This window comes from Cetorhinus maximus, chromosome 18, assembly GCF_964194155.1.
Source record: "Cetorhinus maximus chromosome 18, sCetMax3.hap1.1, whole genome shotgun sequence".
Classification (NCBI taxonomy): Eukaryota; Metazoa; Chordata; class Chondrichthyes; order Lamniformes; family Cetorhinidae; genus Cetorhinus; species Cetorhinus maximus.
In genome coordinates this window covers 86,459,938-86,482,205 of record NC_135896.1, presented here as the reverse complement: position 1 = coordinate 86,482,205, position 22,268 = coordinate 86,459,938, and the positions used below count along the sequence as shown (strand labels likewise).

Below are 22,268 nucleotides of genomic sequence, written 5' to 3'. Positions count from 1 at the left end.
GCATCAAAGCAGCATTGCATGATCTGCCTGCTATGTGTATCTCCAGCAGCCTTTAAGTTCAAGCATGCTACCCTCTTTGTCAAGATGATGTCCTCCATGTGGAGGCCATTTTGGAACCCTAAGGGCATTTGAGGTACCCAGAAGCAATGTATGAAATCGTCGTTACTCTTGGATTGTGTGGCCATTGTGTGTTTGGCTGCCTCTGTCTGTTTACACAGTATATTTTATTAAAACTTCTTTCTTTAGTGATATAGCTCCCTGCAAACATTAAAAATGAAATATATCATTAAAAAAGCATAACCATTCCCAGCATCAGCCTCTTACGACATAGTACTCCTTTCGATTGCTACAGCCCCTTTAGTACTCCGTTAGATTGCTACAGTCCCTTTAGTACTCTGTTAGATTGCTGCAGTCCCTTTAGTACTTTCTTAGGTTGTTATAATCCTTTTAGTACTCCTGTAGATTCCTACAATCCTTTTAGTACTCCTTTACATTGCTATATCCTTTTAGTACTCCTTTACATTGCTGCAGTCCCTTTAGTACTTCCTTAGATTGCTACTGCCCCTTTAGTACTCCTTTAAAATGCAGCAGTCCCTTTCGTACTCCTATAGATTGCTGCAGTCCCTTTAGTACTCCTTTAGATTGCTGCAGTCCCTTTAGTACTCCTTTAGAATGCTGCAATCCCTTTAGTACTCCTTTACATGGCTACATCCTTTTCGTACTCCTTTAGATTGCTGCAGTCCCTTTAGTACTGCTTTAGATTGCTACAATCCCTTTAGTACTCCTTTATATTGCTGCATCCTTTTAGTACTCCTTTCAATTGCTACAGCCCCTTTAATACTCCGTTAGATTGCTACAGTCCCTTTAGTACTCTGTTAGATTGCTGCAGTCCCTTTAGTACTCCTTTAAGTTATTACAATCCCTTTAGTACTCCTTTACATTGCTATGTCCTTTTAGTACTCCTTTACATTGCTGCAGTCCCTTTAGTACTTCCTTAGATTGCTACAGTCCCTTTGGTACTCCTTTAAATTGCTGCAGTCCCTTTAGTACTCCTTTAGATTGCTGCAGTCCCTTTAGTACTCCTTTACATTGCTACATCCTTTTAGTACTCCTTCAGATTGCTGCAGTCTCTTTAGTACTCATTTAGATTGCTGCAGACCCTCTGGCACAATTCCGATTTTTGCTTTTAGTCATTTGGTAGTACAGAAATTGAGTATTACTGAGAAAAGAGACATGTCGAAGCTTTTCGTCTTGCATTCATCAGGACACTTTGTAAGAACACCAATAAAGGGGAAAACAATAATTTATACTGCATGAGAAGAGAGTGGTGATTGGTTGGCAAGTATTAAACCCAAGTAGTCCACCTGCCAATCAATCTAGATCCACCACCATTGTGTGAATCAGTATTCATTGAACTTATGAACTCGGCAACTCGCACAGTTGAGTTCAGTTTTAATGACACCATATATGCCCAAATAAATGCTGTTGCCAAGGGATGCCCTCTAGGTCCAGCTCTCACAAGCATCTTTTTTGGGTTCCATGAGAAACATGTCTTTGATGAAATGACACCTAACCTCTTACCCCTCACATGTTTCCTCTATGTGGATGATACGTTCACTATATTTAAATCCGCAGCTGCATATAATAATTTCCTTACATGTCTTAATGGGCTCCATCCTGTGTTCAATTGCACCTTTAAAATGGAGCAGTCAAATGAATTCCCCTTCCTTGACATCCTCGTTAAGAAATCTGCCAGGCGGTTCTCTACCACGGCCTACCACAAGCCTACCTCCACTGGTCAATATATGCAGTCTTACGGTTCCACATGCTATAAGATTGGTCTTATTGGCAACCAAGTAAATAGGGCCCAAGCCATTTTCTCACCACGCAAGCTGAAATAGGGCCCATCAAAGGCATCCTGTGGGATAATGGCTACCCTGATCAGATCATTTCAAGCTATATATCACGCAAACTCATAAGCAGGACTACGGCTATCACTTTCAGCACTGAAAAAGAGCCCAGTCATTCTCAGATTGCCCTAGAAGGGTAAAGTGTCTCAAAGATTTGAGCAACAGGTGAAGCTAGCTGTTTCACACTGCTACTATGCAGCAGCAACACGAGTGGTATTCGCCACTAACAAGATGCTGCCGGCAAGCCAAAAAGACATTCTGCCTATCACACAAATGAATAATGTGGGATATGAATTTCAGTGCCAGTGTGATGCTAGCTTTGTAGGCCGTACGTCCCAAAGACTGGCGATCATATCAAACAGCATGTCCCAGCCTATTCACAACAGGCAAGGTACAAACTGTACCCAACCAGCCTGTGCTTGCAAAACTCAGTATCTAACATTAGATGTGATTCTGCGATTGGACAACATTTTTATTTTTTTTATTCATTCATGGGATGTGGGCTTCGCAGACTGGGCCAGCATTTATTGCCCATCCCTAGTTGCCCTGGAGGTGGTGGTGGTGAGTTGCCTTCTTGAACCTCTGCAGTCCATGTGGTGTAGGTACACCCACAGTGCTGTTCGGGAGGGAGTTCCAGGATTTTGACCCAGTGACAGTGAAGGAACGGCGATATATTTCCAAGTCAGGATGGTGAGTGACTTGGAGGGGAACCTCCAGGTGGTGGTGTTTCCATGTGTCTGCTGCCCTTGTCCTTCTAGGTGGTGCCAAGGATATACTTTCTTTAGAAGGGATGCAACAAAGGTTCGTTAGATTGATGGGATGAGAGGACTATCCTTTAAGGAGAGATTGAGTAGCATGGGTCTATATTCTCTTGAAAAATTAGTTCAGAAGAATGAGAGGTGAACTTACTGAAGTGTATAAAACTTAGAAAGGGCTTGACAGAGTAGGCCAGATGCAGAGAGGTTATTTTTCCCCCTGGCTGGAGAGTCTAGAACTAGGAGTCATAGTCTCAAGATAAGGGGTCAGTTACTTAGGACTGAGATGAAGAGAAATTGCTTCAATCAGAGGGTTGTGGATCTTCAGCATTCTCAACCCCAGTGAGCAGTGGATGCTCAGTTGTTTAGTATATTCAAGACTAAGATCGATAGATGTTGGGATATTAAGGGAATCAAGGGATGATGGGGATAGTGCGGGAAAGTGAAGTTGAGGTAAAAGAACATTTGCTAAATAATCCTCCGTGTGCTAAGAATTACACTGACAACCAATTTAAGATGGCCAGTCAGGCTTGCAGTGTGATGCATTTGCGTGTACAGGGAGCTATATATATTAATACACAGGGCCCTGTTCTTTGCAAACTGAAGGAACATGTACACACATTGCGCCTGTTTCAACTAAACAAAATAAGTGACAGCAATTCACTGACTCATTCCCCAGGGCAATGCCTTAACCAATCAGGGTAAACTGCTTGGTTTAAATTTCAAATAATGCTTGGCAGTTAACTGTGAGTCACCATCACTGGTGCATCCTCCATGGGAACACCTCTATCAATCAGAATCTACTTGCCAACCAACCAGCACTCTCTTCTCATGCAGTATAAATTGTTGTTTTCCCATGTATTGGTATTCTTGCAAAGTGTCCTGATGAGTTTGCCCCTGTATGGGGGAAGGAAAGAAAGCCTGTGCTTTTGTGAGTAGACCTATGTTAAGGAAAGACTGGCTCCAGATTCCTCCTTTACTCTGTGAATGACCAGTGCATTATAACAACACTCAGCACAGCTCAGCCTAGAAGTTGAGTGGAGTTAGGGTCAGGCATTTGATCGTCCTTCAGCCGATAGATTTAATTCTCAGTGCCATCCATCTTTTATTCTAATTATAAATTCATAAACGGGTAATATTGTTGGTGCTAAGAGAGAAAGCAGCTAAGCCATAGGTACCAAACCCAATGTACACATCCAAATTGAGCTGATCATAAAATAGATATTTCCTAATGAGGTACACTCTCTCAAAACCGGCTGTCCGAAAACCGAACATTTTTAGAATGTGCCATGCATTTTTTTTTTATTACTCAATTAAAATGAACTTACCTGGACAATTCGGCTAGGCACTGCATGGTGCCAGACTTGTTATCTGCTTCTCCACTTGCAAGCCAGACTATCCCCACCCTCCAATTGACCCTTCACCTGACCCCACCTGGATTGGCTCAAACCGCCTACTGCCCAAAGCGCCTGACCCAAAATCCGGCAAAATCCAAAATCCGGCACAGTGTCAGTCCCAAGGCTGCCAGTTTTGAGAGAGTGTACCTGTAATGGAAGATATGAAAGTCACATCATGGTGAAAATTCAAGGGAACGTGTGGCAATTTTAGTTCACTTATAGTCATGCTAATTTTGCCTAGTTTGCAAACGTTGATAATATTGTCTGTGCATTTCTTTTCGTGACTGAAGTAATTAATTGTTCTTTGCTTTGACTTCCACAATATCATTACGCGATTTCAAGTGATTACATATAATAAAAGTACCTTAGAGCATTGGATCTACTGTGATCCGTCTTTTTAATTACGGCCACAAAATGGTTTTATTCTCTCTCAGCCGTTGCATGTCAATAGAGAGTGCCGAGATGAAATGTCAGTCAGAGCATTGAAAGAATATTAAATATTGGTGAGCTCAGCTTGAAGCGGGTTTTAATTTGCTAGCCTCCGAATTCGATGAATCGATTCATCACTTATTCTTAGTAGTATGTGAAATAGATAAAAATTAGGAAAGATTTTACTTGTTCACAGCTTGGGCTGTTGGAAATGCAACGATTCCCCAAATATTAGGCAGAGGAGGTGGAAGCTACAAACCAGCCAAATAGACAAGCATTGTGGCACGACAATGGCTTTCATGGGAAAAGCTATTATAAGTGGGCGGTGATCTTTTCCACAGAGATTCTGCTATGTTTTGAAGCTGTTTGGGTCATAAGCAGGGAGGAGCAGAACGTCTGTAATATTCATTGATTGTAGTGAAACACCTCATGATCTATGCGGAAAAGCTGAATATGATTGCACTTTTTGTGATGGCCATTTTGAAATGTTTTGTAACGTTCTTTCAGATATTTTATGAATAAAGTATATATTTCGGGGGGAAAAAAAAAATAGATTCAGGATTGGCGGGTGCTTTTGTTTCACTACTGTTTAATGCCGAGTACTCTGCATTGGTTTATTGTAAATGCAGTTTGTCGACTTCTTTTCACAGGGGAGACCGAAAGGTCTTTGAAGGTAGTCCTTGAAGTTGGATTCTGAAAGCTCGGTGCCCGGCTTGCTGTCGATCAGATTTAACAGCATAAAAGGCTCAGCAGTGGGCTGGGCCGTGAGTCCCGACATTCTGGCTTCAAAGGCAACCAATAATAAAGCACCGCTAGTGACTTGGTGGCATGAACTCACTCGTGAAAAGAACCTTGTTTGAAGGCCTTTTTCTCTGTGTGGGCAGTGGGAGTAGCTGCAGATATTGCCTGTATGAGAGGATTCTGCGCAGCTAGCAGCAAGTGATGAGTCAGCGGCCAAATCAAGCAGCTCTCGAAAAATTGCAAATGTGAATCTGAAAATGGTTTCTGAATATCTGCTGCACCCCACGGTTGAACTGCTCTCTCAAACTTATTGCCAGGCATTTATTGTCCCTTATATTTGTGGGATGTTTTTTTCTCATTTAAATAAAGTTCATTTTTGATTCTTTTTGGAGTTGGGCATCGATGATGATTGCAGTTTTGAAGGTGCTGGCATCATGCAGCTCTTAATACAATGGTGGCACCAGATTTACTCAGTAACAGACTATCAAGAAACATACAACATATGTATAATATACTATGTATTTTCTTTTTATTCTTTCATGGGGTCTGGGCATCGTTGGCTAGGCCAGCATTTATTGCCCATCCCTAATTGCCCATGAGAAGGTGGTGGTGAGCTGCCTCCTTGAACCGCTGCCGTCCGCGTGGTGTAGGGAAGGGAGTTCCAGGATTTTGACCCAGCAGCAGTGAAGGAACAATGATATAGTTCCAAGTCAGAATGGGGGTGACTTGGACGGGAACTTGAAGATGATGGTGTTCCCATCTGTCTGCTGCCCTTGTCCTTCTAGATGGTAGAGATCATGAATTTGGAAGGTGCTGTTGAAGGAACCTTAGAGAGCTGCTGCAGTGCCTCTGGTAGCTGGTACACACTGCTGCCACAGTGCATCGGTGTTGAAAGGAGTTGATGTTTAAGGTGGTGGAGAGGGTGCCAATCAAGTGGGCTGCTTTGCCCTGGATAGTGTCGAGCTTACTGAGTGTTGTTGGAGCTGCACTCATCCAGGCATGTGGAGAGCATTTCATCACACTCCTGAATTGTGCTTTGTAGATGGTGGACAGGCTTTGGGCAGTCAGGAGATGAGTTATTCACTGCAGAATTCCCAGATTCTGACCTGCTCTTGTAGCCACAGCATTTATATGGCTAATCCAGTTCATTTTCTGGTCAATGGTAACCCCCAAGATGTTGATAGTGGGGGATTCAGCAATGGTAATGCCATTGAACGATGATTAGATTCTTTCTTGTTGGAGATGGTCATTGCCTGGCACTTGTCTGGCACAAATGTTACCTGTCACTTATCAGCCCAAGCTTGCTGCATAAGGACATGGACTGTTTCAGTATCTGTGGGGTCACGAATACTGCTGAACATTGTGCAATCATGAGCAAACACCCCACTTCTGACCTTATGATGGAGGGAAGGTCATTAATGAAGCAGTTGAAGAAGGTTGGGCCTAGGACACTACCCTGAGAAACTCCTGCAGCAATGTCCCAGGGCTGAGATGATTGACCTCCACCAACGACAACAATCTCCCTTTGTGCTTGGTATGACTCCAACCAGCGGAAAGTTTTTCCCCCGATTCCCATTGGGGAACCTGCCACCTTCCTGCCTCATCCAAATTAAGTCTGTGGCAAGAATACCCCTGGAATGCCTTTCCCCCCTCCACCGCCCCCCCCCCCCACCCCACCCCACCACTAACTGAGGCCTTTAGTGGGCAATCAATGCACAGTGATGGACCTCATCCCCCCCCCCCCGACACTAGCATTAACCAAGCCGCGGATGAAGAACTCGCCATGCAGGATGCACGACAAGCAAATCCGGTCCCCTGTTCAAAGATATTAAGTGCCTGATCGGAGGACCTGGCATAGGAAAGTCTGCCTGCTGAGAGCCACCCCTGCCCTGTGACCCGCTCTCCCACAACCACTTTTCACCATCACTCACCTGTGTGGGTCCCTCCGCGATCTGAGGCGTCGGGTGAATGTCATACCCGCAACAGCCACCATCCCCCCAGTGGCGCTGCTGAGTACAGAAGAGCTGCCGGCCTCTGATTGGTGGGTGGGCCTTCCTGGAAGGAGGTGACACGGGGGCTCTCATCAGCTCTCCAGTCGGTGGGCGCAACCCCGTCGCCCGGATTCAATTCCGCCTATACTTTATCATGGATCAAGGCCTGCACGGCACTTTCCAGGCTGCGCCAAGCGGACACACACTCGCACAGCTCAGCGGGAGCATTGCTTTTTAATTGGCTTTTTAATCTTCACAAGAGCCAGGCCTATCTTTCACTTAAATAATTCTGAGGAAAATGTTATACCCAGAGCCTTTATTATCGTTTTATGAAGATCGTTGGGCCTTTTCGGCACTTCCTGTCGCACTTCAAATTTCCAGCTAAATTTTCTTTTTCTTGTTTCTTAATATCCTCTTTACTCCATTATTGAAAATCTTCATTTCCCCTGGAGCTGAAATCTAACTGGTGAGAGGGGAAAAATAAAAAATCTCCCCTGCTCCGATTGGCCGTCGGCTCTCAACAGGCGAGACTCCGGCCTCCGGGGTCCTTGATTGGCCCACTGCTGGTCCGCCAAGTGCCTGAGAGGCACAACATTTGACAGGCCTTCCCGAAAAGAGGTGGTGCGGGACTCTCGCCAGCTCTCCAGCCATCGGCCCAAGACCCCTGCACAAGGTCCCCCCCCCACAACATTTCTTCTGTTTGAGTGGAGTTTCCCTGTCAGAAGTTTTATCGTTTTACCATGAAATGAGTTCCAAAACTACACTCAGGTATTAGAGCCTGGAATATTCACCTTTCGGAACTTTTCTTCAGCAAGCTCTAAAGAGCAGAGGAATTTTTTTTTTCCCTCTTGCTAGTTTAGCTTCAGGAGAAATGAAGATTTTCAATAATAGAGATAAGAAGATGTCAAGAACCAAGAAAAAGAAAAACACTGAATAAGCTGGAAATCAGAAGCGAAAAACCAGGTCCAACTAAAGAGATTTACACAAAGATAATAAAGGTCCTGGGAAAAAATTTTCCTCAGAACTAGAGACTGAAAGGTAGGCCTGCCTCTTGTGAAAATTAAAAAGTGAAAAAAAAGGAAAGCAACAATGCTCCCACTGAGATGTTTGGGTGTGTGTGTCCGCTTGGCAGCCTGGAAGGTGATGCGTAAATCTTGTTCCATGATAAACTATGGGCAGAATTTAATCCAGGTGATGGGGGTTTTGCCCACCAGCTGAAGAGTCAACGAGAGCCCTACCTCAACTCCTTTGGGAAGACCCACCATATTAAATGCCAATCGGGCATTTATCAGGCCATCAGCAGGCTTTCCCAGGATTTAGGACCCTGGGGCTGGAAATCCCGCCCCCTGAGAGCTGCCAGCCTATCAGAGGCCAGCAGCTCTCCCTTTCAGGCAGCGCCACCTGGAGCGGTGGCAGCTGGTGATCATGCACACACCAGAGGTCTAGGATTGCTGAGGGATCCAGGATGGCCACAGGTGAGTGAGGGCATGATGAGGGTCACAGGGAGAGGGGGTCACTAGCTAGGTGGGGAAGAGGGTCGGAACAAAGGGCAGGGGTTGGCTCTCAGGGGGCCCTCCCATTACAAATGCCGGGTCCCCCGATTAGGCACTGAATGCCTTTGAACGAGTGACCCCACCCCTCTCCCCGGAAGCCTGCAAACAATCACACCAGGGTTTGCCTTAGTGGTGACTCTCCTGCCCACAGCTGATTGAATACCAGCGGTGGTGGGATGAGGCCTGTAAGTGGACATTAATTGCCCACTTAAGGGCCCCAATTAGTATCTGGGCGGGCAGGCTACCCACGATCCTCCCTGCCCTAGAATTAATTAGGCAGAGGCAGGAAGGCGCCAGGGTCCCCACCCTGCACCCTCTGGCCATTAAATGCCCCTGCCTCCAAAATCATCACTGGGGAGCATTAAATTCTAGCCACTGGTCAGGATTTTGTCAACAGTGTGCCGTTCCCGACATCATAATCCTATGTGCCCCTTTGACTTTCTCTCTTTCTGCCATTTCCCACACGATTATAATTAAAATTCTAAGTGCCAGCGGCATGCATGCAAAATATGTTCAGGTTAGCGGCGGGGGATGTTTTTCACTGGTGAAACCCACTGTCAGCTGACAATGCTGCAGCTACGAGCAGCCTATTAAAGAGTCTCCTGGTCAAAGAGGGAGGCTCTGCATCATGGCCACAACTTCCCTGCCCAACCCCATTACCATTAACATGAGACAAAGAATAAATTTAACTTGTAAATATTTCACATTACGTTGGCTTCACTTTATTCATGTGTGCATTATCGTTATTTGTTGAGCCTAGTTTAGTCAGAAAATGTACTAGCACACCTCATGGTTGGCACACATTTATGGTTACAAGGGAGTTAGGGACACTTCCTCTATTGTGGAAGAAACAATGTTGTGTTTTTTTGTTCACTGTTCATTGAATGTTCATGTAGGTGTCCAGTGTTGTACTCCCTTCCCAAAGGACATTGTCCCAGATCACTCTCTGTGGCGATAATTGAGATGTTGTAGGTGAACTCAAAGCCCTGAAAGGACTTTGCCAGCCAACACCCCGAGATGGATCCACATGTGGACAGCACTGACCCTTCCCTTTAGACCCCTCATTTTCTTGCCTTGACTGACTGTTCCCACCACCCCCACCACATCCAGGATACCAGGCCCTCCCCACTTCACTCCTTCAAGCACTCGACTCCACCCTCTGTCCTGCCCTTGATCTCTCTTCCACTCCTCCCTGCTCCGACCCTGCTCCACAAACCCCCTCCACAACCCCCCTCACCACTCCTTCATCCTTGCCGGCCCAAGATTCCATGCAAGAATCTATTTTCCTGCTCCCATCCCTGGTGCCGTAGAGTTAAACAAGGAAAACCACTAACTTTACACACAACTGCACAAAGCCAACTGGTGCACACCACCTTTATGCAAATGTAAACCGGATGCCATGAGTTTCTCGTGCGCTGCTGACTTTACCTTGAAGGTAGGACGTATGTTAAAAAAGTTTTACACTAAAGAGTATTCATGGCATGCAAATGTATTAGAAACGTAAACCTGCCACAGGCCAGCGTGAGGCTCGATATGCTGTCAACACACCACTGACTTTATCTCTGCATCTTAACCCACATCGAGAAATCAAAATTTCCCATCCCACCGAATTAGGTCACCTCTCTTGCCACATTTGCCATCCTTGTGGGTTCCATAAAATCACCCCCTGCTCCCCAGACCATGTGGGAAACAGTCGCTTGTAATTTTCTCCGGAATGGCCAATTAATATCCTGAGGGTGTGCACGCCGTCAAACTAAGATGGCGGTGGCTCTCAAAGCTCAAGGGCCAATCAGAGGCCATCTAGCTTGAAAGGAGCAATAGGCTGCAATGGTGGGTAAGCAAGAAAGATGGCACTTCAAAATGGAGACGCCCTCTCTCCAACCTTTTTAAATTCTAATTTAAAAATGGGTTGTCGACAGAGTGGCTCACCACCACCTTCTCAAGGGGGATTAGGGAGGGACAATAAATGCCCTGCCAGTGCTGCCCACATCCCACGAATGAATTGTTGTATGATGTTGTATGTGCCTGCATACCACTGTAATGTAAAGGTGCTCGGCAGAGCAAGGGTTAATGTGGGACTGGAAAATTGCACTGTCCATGGTATGATGTATAGAGTCACATGGTAATAGACTTGAGAAGGTGGTGGTGAGCCACTCTGTTGACAACTGAATGGCTTGCTAGGCCATTTCAGAGAGCAGTTAAGAGTTAACTACATTGCTATATTTCAGATTTTCACCACTTGCAGTTTTTACTTGTTACTCCTTGCACCTCTTTCCAGCCTTTGCTGGTCTCTCAATCCTTTCATCAGCAACTACCATTGTGATATTACAGCCAATTATATTTATAGGAGGTGGACGGGAACTAAAAATATTGCTGCCAACCGGTCTGCCAGTTCCCTGATTCCATCCTGTCCCAGTGCCATTTTTGCGGAGGTGGCAGGGCTGCCCACCAGTAGCTGACACAGCTTGTTAAGGACCATTTAAGGCCAATGAAAGAAGACTGCCTGGATTCCTGCAAGGAGCAGGGAACCAATTAGGTACCTGGAGGCAGCCTCCCAGCAGCAGACTGATGGACCAGTGCTCCAGGTAGGCCTAGAGGCCCTCCCTGCCTACTGGGTGCTGCAGCAGCTGCCACAGACCACCCTGTAGAGAGGAACCCCCCGCCCCAACTCCACACCACAATGAGTGACCTGACTGCAAAACCCATTTTTAACTTAGAATTTAAACCCTGGAACCAGCCTGCATGGAGGTAACAGCACGACAGTAACCTGGGATCTGTAAATAGCTAAAGATTAACAATAAAAAGGATTCACGTTTAAATATACAAGCCTCAGATCTCATTGGTGAGACACCACCGCACCCCATATTACAACATGGTTGGCAGGGATGATCAGTTCTACAAGATATCACATCATAAATAGTACCATAATCTGACATGGTGATCTGCTGCGAAATGAAATGTGGCAGCTAAATGTATGAACCCAGAACAGCATCCCAAGGTATGAAAAACTGAAAGCAACTGAAACCTAACTAGAGAGACATGGACCTAAGAAAAAAACTTAAAGGAAAAAGTTGAAGAAGCTTCACGACAGACTTGGAAGTGAGGAGTCTACCAGAATGTGTGGAAGTCCATTACAGAAAATTGCAAGAACCTGAGGGACACTGTTCACGAATTGCGAGCAAAAGTACAAAAAAGCAGCTGTACTTCCATTTAGAATAGGTGATGGTCCCGAAGGCTCAGCATCCATTGGGCAGCTGAAAGAGAGCCGCAAGTAAAAATCAAAGGTTAAAAAAAACAAAACTATAAAAAATTGGCTGGCAGAGTCAGAAGTTTAAGCAGAACCTGCAGAGTGTTTTAAACAAAAAAGAGACTTGCATGTCTTAAAAATGCTGTCACTTTATGCTTAAAAAAATGGGCCCCAATTGAACTACAAGCTCCAAACCAACCCAGGCTGCTGAGATCAAAGCCTGTCCCTGGCAGCCATAAGTGAAGTGAATTTTGGGAGTTGCAATTCCAGCCCCTAATGGGCATAACCCAAAAGATTCGGTGATTAAATTGACAGTTTTTGTGGAAATTAAAACTCCCTGGTGCAACAGAGCTAGGCGACAGGGCCAAAGTAAATTGTTGAAGCTGAGTAGGGGGAGCTTTGCTCTGAATGCAGCCCGTTGGCAGCGAGTTTAATACTATTGTTGCTCACAAGGTTATCAGACACATAGGGATAAGAGAGGCCATTGAGCCCATTCAACCAGAATAATGCCACACTCCCCCTATCACTGCATTCAATTGTCCCTGAAATGATTCCAAGGTTTCCACCACTCTGTCCAAAGATCATTCCAAGTGTAGGTTACTCTTGGCATGAAGGAGAGCCTCCTGGTATCACTCCTAAATGTACCTGTCACAAGTTTGATTTTGTATTCCCTTTTCCCACTCCCACTATTTAAAATAATATTCCAGATTAACCTTTTCCTTACCAGTCGCTATCTTACCAAGCTTTATAAGATCACCCCTCAGGCATCTCCTTACCAAGCTGAAAAGCCCAAGTCTCTCCAGTCCTCCCTGATAGCTCAGACTGCTTGGCATGAAGAATCTGCTCGTTGCTCTTCCCTGCACATCTTGCAATGTGTGAATAGCTCTCTTGTTTCTGATTGATCAGAACCAGACCCAACATTCAAGATGTGGTCTGAACTGAGCACTTTGCAGTTTGCACACAACATCCTCTGACTTGTATTCTAGTAAGTTAATGGTGTAGTTCAACATTCTGTTGACTGTGTAGATTGCTTTTCTGAATTAGCTGGACACATTGAGCATTGAATTGTCATGCTCAAAAAACATGAAGGAAAATATGTATTATATCACCCTGGCCACATTATAAAATTATTATTTCTTTTTTAAATGGACAAAGGCTTTACATTGACTCAAGCCTGACTAGCTATGACTCACACAAAAGGAACTGCTAGCCTTCAGAAAACAGCAGGGACCTCGTTATCTCTAAAGAGGCATTAATGCCCCCTGTGACTACAGAAATCAAATTCCAAGGAAATGCACAAAGACCCTTTACATTTCTAAGGCAGACCTCTGGCCAACAGAGATCATATGCCTATGAGGACAAAGGGACCCTAAAATCTCTGTTAAACTTTTTAATGGATGGAACATTAACCATCTCAAGAATCCAGACCAGGAATATGCATCCTTTGTCCAAACCAAGGGGAAGAAGTGTGAGTTTTGTCGCATGCCCCCCACCACCCCTACTCACCAAACTGCTAGAACCTGTAATATTGCCTTGTGGAGATGAACAAAGGCAGTCTGCCATCATCTATCAACCAAACAGCAGCAGAACCAGAGCTCTGTCCAGGTTTAAATTGCCTGGCTCTCATCTACACTGTTTTTACTGGAACATCTGAACTTCTGTACTAGAGCCTACTGCTAGACTAGTTCATCTCTACCTGCTTCTCCCATCGTGGAAGTCAATGTTACTGGAAAAGTGAATTACCACCCCCCCCCCCGCCCCTCTCTCTCTCCCCCCACACCCCCCCCCCCAACCCCGGCCCCTATAAGCTTCAGCCTGCAAACCTCTCTGAAGGAATACACCATTGGACTTTTGATTTTGGACTCTGGACTCTTATGAAACAATAATTCTTATTTTGTCTGTAGGCTTTACCCTGTAACTCTTTCTTTCCCTTATCCCTCTTTTATTGTTTGAAGCTACTGGGGTTAGTTAGCGACTCCCTCTCCCTGCATTTTGAGTGTGTGTAAAATAACTAATCCTCTGGTTCTACTCCATCTGTTCCAGTCCAGGTCCTCTCCCGACTGTTCCAGTCCAAGTCCCGCTCCTGCTGTTCCAGTCCAAGCCCTAATCATGCTGTTCCAGTCTCAGTGTAGAAGCTCTGCATTTTCTCTCACCAATTGAGGGCATTAACTGAGATTAATTAATTCAGCAGAGACCAGGGATCGATGCTGGGATATTCCTGATCTAGATGTCTCAGCTACATATTGGAAAAACTCACTGAGTTATCCCAGCATCAATCCCTGGTCTCTGCTGAATTAATTAATCTCAGTTAATGCCCTCGATTGAAGAGAGAAAATGCAGAGCTTCTACACTTAGTCTAGAACAGCAGGGTGAGGACCTGAACTGGAACAGCAGGAATGGGGCCCAGACTGGTGAAACCTAGTGAAGAAAACTGTAGTTAAAGCTTTAACGGTAGAACTGGAGCTGAGTTGTGCAGTGGATTTGAATTCTGTCTTTTCATTTTGGGACTAAATTGAAATCTAGTGCAGTGTAATGGAGTGAAAATCTCCTCATTGTGCAGACTGTAATGGCCCCAAGTGAAGACTGGTCATCCGCATCATAGAATATACTGATTGTCACACAGCCTCACCCGATTTGGACGTTTGTGAAAAATTTGTGGTCGTGTTGGTCAAGGTTCCACAGCGAGAGTAAGCCTTCGCAAAACATTACCTCACATATACATCAGAGGCATGTAGCCTCTAAATAAAACCGGTCAAATAATTCCATGTGGAAACTATAAACTCACGTGTGCCCTTAAGTGCTCTCTTATCTTCCAAAAGGTGAACAGATTGCTATTCAAGTGAGGTAAGACCAATTGCGAACAACAAAGTGATATATATGCACTCTTCAATTGATCCAAATACAGTGAATTTAATTTGTAACACATCTCCCAATGAGAAATAACAAAACACATTGCACTATTCCTAATAACAGGCTAAATCCACTTTATGGACTATCATGTTCTCTAGTTCCAGGAAGAGAGTTCTCTCCTTCTGTTGCCGTCCAGCTTTCCCAGCTGCCATTGCATTTTATCTGGACAAGAAACCAATGACTGGACCTCTGACCACCCCATCCTAGTGAAGCTCACAATCAAACCTGCCATTTTGAATCAAAGACCATGCCTACATAATCTTTTCAATTCAGACCCCATGCTGCTCTTCAATGAGTGAAACAATCCAAACATAGCAGGAGTGAATGCTACTGGAATGGCTCAGTGAATTCCATTGTTACAAACTGACAATCTCTGCAAGGGATAAAGATTCAAATAAATGCAAGGAGGTTGGATGTGAATGAAGGACCCGGCAAAAGGTGGGGACACGAGTTTAATGCCAGGACCCCGCTATCATTTGTTTGCTCCATTTCTGACCCAGCAGCCTGCCAAACTGTCAGGCTGAACATGTGGCTGGGAGAAGCTAGGGACTCTTGAGGTCAGAGGACCAGAAGTTAGGAAACGAGAGGTTAGCGATCAAGGCGAGGTCTGTGGATGGAGTGAGAGAGGCTGCGATCAGCAGAGGAGAGGCCAACGGCTCCCTCGAGGGGCAGGAGGAGCACTCCTGCTCCCCCTGGCCCACAAGGAGTGCTGGAAAAGAACCTACTCTGTGGAGACGGTAGCTCCCCTCTCACTTTCACTGCTGAGTGTCCTGACCTTGAAGCCCGAGCAGCAGCAGTGAATTATAGATTGAGTTCCCAATCACACTGTGGAAGCCAGATTCAAATATGTTAATGAAGTGCCCTACCTCTCCACAGCAGGACACTCGGATGCTCCAATATCTCCATTGTAAAAATGGCAATGTGCGGGTTGGGAACACATTCCTCACATTTAAGTCTTTAAATCCAACCTTCTCTTGCCAATCATGGAGGGTCAAGTTCAAGGACAACTTTTTGCTAGCCACTTCACCTGGATTTAAACCATATTCCAGAAGCAGATTGTGTGACTCCCTTGTTGAGTTGGATTTGAATGAATAGCATCATCTTAACATAAATGAATCCAAAATGCTTCCTGTGCTGAATAGGCAAAACTTTCAAAGTATGACTGCCCCATTGAAGGCAAAGGTTTTATTTTGACATATTTATGACAGATTAAGACAGGTTTAGATAAGGTCGACTATGAATGCTGTTCCCATTAGCTGATGGTACATGAAATAAGGGATATAGATTTAAGATTTTGAGCAAGAGATGCAGGGGAATGTGAGGAAGAACCTTTTTTACACAGTGAGTGATAATAACGTGGAACTCACTGCCCATGGTGGTGGAAGCAGGGACATTTCAGGATCTGAAGAGGAAATGGGATGGGTATTTGAGTGAAATAAACTTGCAGGGCAATGGGGTTAGAGCAGGAGAATGGGACTGTCTGGATTGCTCTACGCAGCCGGTATGGACTTGATGAGCTGAATGGCCTCCTTCTGTGTTGTTATGACTCTGAGGCTGGGATTTTTCAGCCCTGCGCACCGCCAGGATCTTCCGGCCTGCCCAAAGTCAATGGATTTTTGGCTGGCCTGCCATATCCTCCACAGTGGGGGGTGGGGGGTGGGGGGGAGGGGGGGGGGGGTTCCCAACACAGCGTGGCCACAAAATCCCAGCCTAAGGGCAGAATTTTACGGCCCCATTTCGGCGGGGCCGGGGCCGTAAAATGCGGCGAGACATTCTAAACCTCATTGGCTTCGGCGGGAACGTAAAATTTCGCCCTCAGAGTCTATTTAAAAACATATTTTCTGGGTAGCACAGTAAACACACTGGCAACACACTTGCTGCAAATAGCCTCTAATTTTCCCTATCCTGTCATTTCCTTCACAGTTCAACATTAAGCCATGGAAGTTGACTTAAGACAAGTTTCTAAAACAGCAGTGCCGGGTTTGTTTGAGATTACCATTGTCCAGCAGTGATCATGGATTCAATTGTGCAGACATGTTTGGATTTGATTTAAATTATGTTGGTGTTATTTCTAACCCGGAACTTGATCTCAGGCTCAGACTCACTGTAAGAATAGTTTTCATCAAAGCTCCCAGATGACTCACATTGCTAGATTTATTAATAACTATTGACTTGCCTTAGGTTCTCAGCCCCCAATCATTTGTTTTCAATGCCTTTCCATTTCAGGTGCTGACATTGTGCAGTGGCTGATGAAAACCCTGACCATTGAAGATCAAGGTAAAGAAAGAGTGGTGATTATGAGTTTAATTATGGAAAGGCAGAATTCTGTAATTACAATCTGCTTTTCACAGGTCACCTTGCAAATGCTTTTACTAAGCATTCCAAACCTGTGACAATAGTGCTGACTTGACTCTTTGGCGGATGTTAGATGCTTGAAGGGGAAGCAAGATTGGAAGAATTATAAATCTGAGCGGGACCTGGTGAATAGGACCAGCTAAGTGCCACATGGCCAGAAAGATTTCTAGAACGTCTCAGTTAACAACGAATGGATTTTCAAATATATTCAAAGCAAAAAAAAGAGTGAAATGATTGGTCCACTAAAAAAATGACAGTGGGAAGCTTAAGTCCCAAGACGCATCAATCAGAGTTAATTAAATAATTGCTTAACATCTTAATAATTTCTTGATGGTGAGAGAGTAGGAATTGTGGAGGAGGAGAGGATTTAAGTGTTCAGGTACACAAATCACTGAAAGTGAGTGCACCAGTACCGAGAGCGATGAAAGAGGCAAATGGAATGTTGGCCTCTATCTCGGGAAGTTAAAATTCACAGGACTTTGGTAGGCTAGATATAGAGAAGATGATTTGACTTGCCAGGAGTCCAATACTAGAGAATACAAATATAAGATAGTCATCAACGAATGCACTGAGGAATTCAGGAGAAACTTCTTTACTCAGAGAGTGGTTCGAATGTTGAACTTGCTTCAACGTAAGCCCTACTCTGACTCACCCTTAAATCTCCACTATGTTGAATCAAGACACATGGCACAGTTTTCTATTCTAAGTCATTCTGGCCTAGGACCTCATAATCTCTTACCTCCCTTAGTCTTTAGTTCCTGCTAAGCAAACCTGCGTCACTTAATAGTCACCTCTCCCTTCATCTCTTTTGCTCCTTTCAACCTTAATGGCATCCAGGATCACTGCCTTGGCTTGTTAATCAAAGAATGACAGTTTGGATTGAAGTCCCATCATGGTCAGTCGTTGGAAGGAAAGGAAATAAATCGGAAAATTACAACAAAATTTGCTCTTGTGTTCAGCAAGAATTGTTCTGATTGGAACCTCGCGTATCCATATAGAATACCAATCTAAGATAAAAGCAAAATACTGCAGATGCTGGAAATCTGAAACAAAATAGAATATCGATCGTCTGTATTTTACCAAGTTGGACTGGTGAAAGGTGTTGGGCCATATAGCAGACTTCGTTGAACGGAGGAGTGGAACACTGGGTTACAATGACGAACCTTCAAACCAAACAAATGGGTATGAGAGATGGGGCGGGTGATTGGGGTCCCCTTGGGGAAAACTTTAAATGGTATTGGTAATAGAAACAGCACTCAAATTATAATTTTTTTAACCTGTTCACAGGTGAAGCAATACACTTAGGGAGCCTCATCGCTGCGCAAGGATACCTGTTTCCTATCTCAGATCATGTGCTGACATTGAAGGATGATGGAACATTTTACAGGTTTCAGGTGAGTCATCAAATCTCCTTTGCCAGAACCAGAGAACCCTCTACCTAAGATACCTAAAACTTTAAAAGTTCATCTGTCAGTGATAAACACCATTCCACTGTTCCTCCAGAGTAACTTTGGTGAATCTGCCAGGAAAATAGGGCAGGATCCAGATACATGGGGAATTCCATTCGACCCACCATGACAAGACCAGCGTCAAGAGTTTCCGCATCCCTGGCCTCTCAGCTGGTAGGGGCAGGATCAGGGACTGATCTACCTTGTGACATCAAGGCTAGTGTCATGTCTGGGACCTCCGAATGGGATTGATTTTTCTTAATTAGAAACATGTTTGTATATAACCTGGGATTCTGGCCAGGACAACTCCTGGGTGTTCTCAGGGGAGAGGTTTGTGTCCCCTCTAAGCTGTGCAGCCATGCAGCAACCCAGAAGTTCGCAGGCAGGCCAAGCACAAGTCCACCCCTTTCAGTTAGTTGGGCGTGCGACCAAGCAAAAAAAAAAAAATTAAAGGGCCTGCACACATAAGTGCACAGTTTGCACACTACAAAAATAAATTAAAAGGAAGGTTGCTTGTTATCCTGTTCCCATTCGGCAGCACACATCAAGTTGACTTGCTGGCCTTCACAATATGTGGAGGGGGAAGCTCTAGTTGCTTCTCTTCTGGTGCAGGCACCTATCACCGCCATGGAAATGATGGAATATCCCTCTGATATCATGGACTTGGGCAGGATTGTTTGGCAGAGCCCCTACCTCACACCGATGCATCATAGAGATGACACTGGAAATGCTCTCGGAATGTGGTCTCCCCTGGAATTTTTCAGGGCCTCTGTGCTTTAAACTGCTAAAAATATAAGCAGGCCATGCAATGAGCTCTTTCCAAAGCCTGCAAGCTATGGTAGAAATAGAGCACTTATCAGCTTCCCAGACGGTTCGGGTTCTGACTATCACTAAACATTCACTAAAAACCTTAAACAGAGGCAGCAAAGAGGAAAATCCCTATACATGCGTTCTTAACATAAACTGTATTTTTCATAGATGCTGAACATTAATCTAGAACCTTGTAGTCAATTGTTCTTCTGTTCTTTGCTTTTAAGTAATCTACATATCAGGGGCATTGTGGAGGGCAGACACAAACTTTAATCACAATTGATGCAAGATGCAAGGTTACATGAAATATTTGAACTGTTGCTGGTCAGCAGTCTCATTCTTTCTTTCCATTCTACAGCTGGGAGATGGCTTGAGCCATCAGGTATCTTCGTCAACACCGGGGACCATTGTAGCATAAGGATCTGGCACATTAGAGTTAGTGTGGGACTGAGTACAGTACCACCCATACAATGATGTAAGAGAGCACATGACCCACACCTAGGGTCAGTGTGGTGTTGGACAGAGCTGCATGCAGACCCAAGCATGGAGACAACTCCTAGCTTGTACCCTTTTCTGTATATTTGTAAATAATTCTAAGAGACGATAAAGACTTACAGTTAGCCTACGTATGACTACGAAGACTTCTTCAGGCCTACCGAACTGTAACCAACACCCTACAATAACCACAACGCAAGTTCAGCTCAGCCTCATGTTAAATAAAGACAATTAAAGATCATAAGAGAAAGTGGCTTTTTTGGGTACATAGATCATTCAAAGTCATGAAGGTCCAAACGCAATCTTCACCTTGAGCTGGACTAGCTGATCTCAAACAGATGAGCAGTAAAGGATGCTACCTTGATGCAGTTCCAGATAGAGTGGTTTTCTTCACTTCAGTAACTGAGGCAAAGGACCAAGTCCTTCAGTCCTGGACATGTCCAAGGTTGAGAAAAGTGAAAGGGGAAAACTTTGCAGATGAAAAACTTGCAGATAGTAGAGGATAGATTAAAGGAAGGTGAGGAGTCCCACAGTTTTGAGACCTGGAAATGATAGAGTTAGAGCAGAAGACTGTACATTGGGTCCTGATTTCAACTCTTTATAATCAGAGAGGTGTTGCTCCATGCATTATGCCTGCCCGAGTGCTCACAGAACTTTCATTTTGTATGTATTGTCACTCAATGTGATTTTCCCCAGGACGGCCAATTAATGGCCAGAGGGTGCGCTCGCCATCCAATTAAGGATGGCGGGTGGCCTTTCAAAGCTGGAGTGCCAATCAGAGGCTGTCCGGCCTGAAAGGGGCAGCTTGATGTCCGGCTGGCTAAGTAAGGCTTCAAAATTGAGGCGCCTTCTCTCCAATGTTTTAAAACTTCAATTTTAAAAAATGGGTTTTGCAGCCAGGTCACCATTGTCGGGGGTGAGGGGGGTGTGGAAACCCCTCTACAAGGTAGCCTGTAGCGGCTGCTGCACAGGCTGCCTTGTAGAGGCTGAGCCCCCTACACGAAGGGGTTCTCGGCCTGCCTGGAACAGTGACTGCAGGCCAACCTGAACTGCCATGTGCGGCCTAACCCTAACCCCCACCCCTCCCCCAGATCACCTCCAAATAAATGTCCCTGGGACCACAGGGCTCAGCACGCACTCCACCAGTGCTATTTTTAGCACCTGCCCATCTCCAAACCAAGCCCGTGGTGAGGTTTAAAAATCAAGCCTCTATCTCTTGGCAAGTTACTGCTGAGGTCAACTTTACCAGCACCTTTCCCCGTTACCAGGTTCATGCTGATCCATCAGCACAAACTAGAGGTCAAATCTCATAACAAAGACTTAGAAAGTGGATACCTGAGAGTGAGATATGCACCCATAACAATTTAGTTGACATGAACCGCAAAATAGTCACTCAACAATAACACAATAACTTGTGTTTATGTAGTGCCTTTAAGGTAGTACAATGTTCCAAGGTGCTTCGCAGGAGCGAATATTATTTAAAATTTGATACTAAGCAACATGATGGGGGAGACGGGTGGTATGATTGTAGGGGACAAGGAAGCTGACAGATCTTGGGAGGAAAGTGATGATCGGAGTTGGCTATCTCGGGGGGGTCAGGAAGACAAAAGGAATATGTTCAAGTCTTACTCCTTTCCTGAATTACCTAGGAGCATGGGGAGCCTATTGTTCCCTGTTGCTTTCTCCATGAAATTGTGGAGGTGGTGCTGGTTGGACAGTTCACGATGGTGGTAGGGAGTTTTTAGGTTAGTTTTTTGGGAAACACTCCTGCTTCTTCTGGCCCATGCAACAGTAGTTAAAAATGGAAACCTTAGGCAGGATTTTCCTTCATCGGGCAGGTGCAGTGGGCGGGCCCGAGAGCGGCCGGGAAATGCTCCGCCACCCACGATTGGCCTGTGACCATGAATTCACGCTGGCTGGCCAATTAACAGCCAGCCAGCATGAAAGGCGTGCTGAGGAACTCAGCACTACCGGGGTGGGGGCGGGAGGAGTGCGAGCGGTGAGGTCCGCAGATACATGGTGGCGGTGGGGGGGGGGGGCACACACTGAAAGCTCCCTCTGAGAGCACAGAGCTGCCTCAGGGAGCTGAAGAATTGTACACACAAAAATAAAGATTTTACAAATAACATAAACATGTCCCCACATGTGATTCAGTCACATGAAGAGGGACATGTTAAAAATGATGTTAAAAATTTCTATTGTTTTTTTAAATTTACTGTTGGAAACC

General features: G+C 45.0%; 1 protein-coding gene across 1 annotated transcript in view; it reads left to right on the top strand.

The window, feature by feature from the left end:
* The window catches only part of LOC144693323 (regulator of G-protein signaling 6-like), a 190,987-nt gene that overhangs the window by 76,482 nt on the left and 92,237 nt on the right, over window positions 1–22,268 (top strand). The window contains exons 2-3 of the mRNA XM_078563120.1: window positions 17,160–17,210; window positions 18,576–18,682. Coding sequence (XP_078419246.1) covers window positions 17,160–17,210; window positions 18,576–18,682 — 158 coding nt within the window. The remainder of the gene's footprint in view (window positions 1–17,159; window positions 17,211–18,575; window positions 18,683–22,268) is intronic.